At 36.7% G+C, this 4008-nt stretch overlaps 1 protein-coding gene across 1 annotated transcript in view; it reads right to left on the reverse strand.

Moving 5' to 3' along the window:
- Window positions 1–498: 498 nt before the first annotated feature.
- Window positions 499–4008, reverse strand: part of OTOR (otoraplin) — a 4944-nt gene continuing 1434 nt past the window's right edge. Inside the window, exons 2-4 of the mRNA XM_017498591.2 lie at window positions 3700–3839; window positions 2688–2795; window positions 499–1586 (exon numbers count right to left, since the gene is read on the reverse strand). Of these exons, the coding sequence (XP_017354080.1) occupies window positions 1563–1586; window positions 2688–2795; window positions 3700–3839 (272 nt within the window). The 3' untranslated portion in view covers window positions 499–1562. The remainder of the gene's footprint in view (window positions 1587–2687; window positions 2796–3699; window positions 3840–4008) is intronic.

The raw sequence follows: 4008 nt of genomic DNA on the forward strand, positions 1-4008 counted from the left end.
GTTCACAGTCCTGCAAGTACTTGCTTTCTTTTAATGCAGATATGGATCCTGGGTGTCTGAGGGGTTCTAGGTGTTTCTGGAATGGAAAGGCCAGGAAGTGAGAGGCAAATAGAAACAGAAGTAGGATAAACACTTCTTACGTTAAAATTGTATCAGGTTCCCTAGATGCTACTTGAAACCTCTTATGGAATAAAGTAAAATAGAAACAACTAAACCCTGGTACCTTGTTTCATTGTGTTTTGCATTTTGGTACCACTTTACTTGACTGACCTACATACGAATTTGGTAAAAAGATATTCACCCAAAATCACAGTTGACAGAGCTAAAAAATGGCCCTGGGCCAAGTCTGTGGCTGAGTCTAAATGCCCTCTTCTGCTTTCTTCTTCATGCTTAGGGGATGTCTGGATCACAAAGAACTGAAAAACAAGCCCCACTCCCAAGTCCCCCACGCTTTTATACCCTAAGATGAAAATATTTAAGAAAAAACTCAGAAATTGTGACATTAAGTAGAGTACAGACATTTTAATTATATGCAAACAAAGAAAGACTCATGACTACATCAAAAGAATGATATTAATAACACAAAATCAAAGCGTATTTCCAGTTAAATATAGAAAAACTTGTGGGCCCATCAGGACCACAAAACCTGCATTCCCCTCAGATTTCTTGACATATCACACTTGACTACAGAAATTTGCACAGGAAGAGGGAATTCAAAGTTGAAATAGAAGTAGAGAAAATAACCCACAGATTTTTTTTTTCTGGGTCTTTTGATGACTCGAAGTTTGAATAATATCCAGCAAGGATGCACATTCAGAGAAAACATTCCATTAAAACTATTCCCATAAACTAACTTCTCCTGTTATATATACACATATTTCTTTAAAATTGGGGGAGAAGTAAGTTGATCATTTAGAAGGCAAATTTTTCAACTGAAATCATTTTTGAGATTTTTCTCAACGACAAATTAGAGACATCTTCCAAACATCTATGGGTCCAAAAACTCTTCTTTCCCCCAACAGCTTTACCTCCAAAAGGCATCAAATATTAAAGGTGACAAAAATACTAGAATACTCCTTAATAATATAGCCCCTTCAGACACACTATTAACACTACAATTGGCCAGAGACAAAAATAAGTAGAAAACACCATGACTAAAAGGAAGACCTATGACCCGCCTATTTTATATACAGGAAATCAGAGCGCTGGGAAGAATTACTGCTCAGCAATAACTACAAATAAATGATCTTTTATATGCGTCCCCCAAGGAGATTCTCTAGGTTGGAAAAAAGTTGGAAAAACAATTCTCTGGTTTTGATTTACCCATTTGAACTCAACATCTCCCCGCTCTAGCTCGTGTGAAGACCAGGCCAGCAGGAAACAAGATTGGAGTTGAAAATCCTCTTGCATCTGCCACCTCCAAACCCTAAGCCCTCGCTCTTCTGTAAGCTAACAAATTCTTACAACGTCAGTCAGAAGTTAAAGACATGCATTTTTTAATCACTTTTGCTCTTTTCTTTATTTTTGGTGTTTTCTTTCCATTTGCAGCTTTAACTAATTTATTACTCGCAGAAGAAGTCAATATCCTGGAAAAAAACAGAAACAAAAAAAAAGATTCAACTGACTAGGCTAAGCTACAAAACAGATGTAGATTCTGTTTTTAAAATCATATCTAATCAGCGAAGCTTGGATTTAAAGTCAGTAAAGGTTGACCCCCAAAGAATATGAAATAATTACCACTTTAAGTCAAAACCTACTTACAATGGAGGTCCTCCAATAAACCTTTAATTTATGGTTATCCGACAGATTTCGGCTTAATACTAAGAAGTGATGACAAGTGAGTCCCATTTGTGTAGGATGGGTAGTGTTTAAAGCACAGCGATTAGCTTCAGGAGAATCACTTCAAAACAAGCACCTTGCAAAGTAGCTCAGAAAGCATCTTTTATTTCTGTCCTGAGTTTACAGGACCCCAGGGCATTAGAAAGAGTATAATTTTATTTCATCCATAAAGAGAATCTATTTACCACAAAAATAAGGCACTCAAAGGTTGTTCGAGAATATTTTGATTTCATCAAAAACATTGCTGATTTTGTTCTGAGCCTATCTTTAGTGAAAGCCATCAGTAAGAGTCAGTTAATACTGACTTTGGTTTCTTTCTTTGTTACATAGACTGCTTTGCAAGGTAACTTGCATCTAAAACAAAAGAGGTACTGTATTGTATACTTTAAATTTGCTAAGAGGGTAGATCTTAATGTTTTCACTCACACACACACACACACACACACACACATAAACACAAAGGTAACTGTGAGGCAATGTATATGTTAACTAGCTTGATTGTGACGATCATTTCACAATGTATATCAAAACATAATGTACACATTAAATACATGCAATTTTTGTTAGTCAATTATAACCCAATAAAGCCGAAAAAATAAAGAAAACAGATGAGACCAAAAAATAAACTGAAATAAAACAAAGGGGGGTGGTGTAGAGAAAGTTTACTTGTCTTTCAATGTTGACAGTAGTTATAAATGGTCCCCCAAATCTCACTATCTCAGAAAAGTCACCATTCAGAGTTGGGGGCTTTGTTCTATACATCTTGTGAGTTGCATGATGCATTTTTAACACCAGCCTATATTGCTCCAATATCCAAGTCCTTGTCCAGTCACCTTTGAGATGCTTACCGTGGTGGGAACTTCCTTGATAGCTTCCTGGTACACACGCTGCTCCTTGACCAAGTTGCTGGGGAAATAACCCACAATTCCCATCTCGTCCTGGCCTTCGCCATAAACCTAAGTGTCCAGAACAGCAACAATCAGAAGAAAGCTGATGCTGAGTGTCTTGTGAGAAACCCACAGGCATCGTCTTTGCTGATGGTGAGAATCATAGCTGCCAATACCTCCCTTTCACTCTGGAGTCCAGGGGGCTCAGGGGCAAATCCAAAGTTTACTTGCCGCACTAAGTTAACCCGCAGGGATTGTGCATCTATTCTTTAGTAGTCCAGTTTTATTTCACTACTTTAGCATGACTTTATTTTATGCAGTCTTGTGAGTTGTCTGAACTCTTTTTTCAAGCCATAAATAAATATATAGACAGTACATTTTTTTAAGTACTGTAGACACTTACTTTAAATGATGCAAATTTCTCAGTTTTCAAAAATTCAAATGAACAGATTTAAATGGATTTAAATTTAAGCCCTCATTAATTTAAAACTCATCTTTGGGGCTTCAGATGAGGACAGAAAATCAACCCAGCTTCATCTCTCCCCAGGGACCACCCCTGTATATTTTAACGGAAGAACACTGACTCTTTAGAATTAATGAGGGTACAAAGTTTCCCAAAAGAAAATTGATACTTTGACTCAACACACATGTCTTCTACTTGGCAAATCTTCTCAGATGTTTTTGGATAACATTCAAACTCTTTGGGATATTTAAGCCCCCATGTATTTGACTCTTCTTTTTTTTTGCCAAAATATCACATTAACCTACATTTAATTTTCTTATGAAATTTATCTTTCTTTCTTTAAAATTCAACGATGCAAATATCCCCAAATTTGTTCATTTCCATCTACAATTGCTACATGGTTCTTAACAACTAGCATTAAGCATTAAAATAGGTTGAAGATAGGTAATCAAGGAAAAGTTAAGAGCAATATGTGTCAATAGACTTTTATTATAAACTATCTCATCTTACACTGCCAGCCCAAAATTCTCCAGCTTCATTTTCTTTTACCAGCTTTGAGTACACATAGATCTGCTGTCCTTTTTTAACATTAATGAATCTACAGTCCGGGGCATTATAATCTTCTTGAGCTCTAGCCAGAGAAATAGTATCTGGAAGAAAAAAAAAAATTGAATGATTACATTTTAGGCTCCTGAATTTTATAACAGTAAAAGGCAAAGTATATTAGAAAAACTAGGAGGCCGGGCGCAGTGTCTCAAGCCTGTAATCCCAGCACTATGGGAGGCCGAGGCGGGTGGATCACGAGGTCAAGAGATCGAG

This window comes from Cebus imitator, unplaced genomic scaffold (assembly GCF_001604975.1).
Source record: "Cebus imitator isolate Cc_AM_T3 unplaced genomic scaffold, Cebus_imitator-1.0 Scaffold246, whole genome shotgun sequence".
In the NCBI taxonomy this organism is placed as follows: Eukaryota; Metazoa; Chordata; class Mammalia; order Primates; family Cebidae; genus Cebus; species Cebus imitator.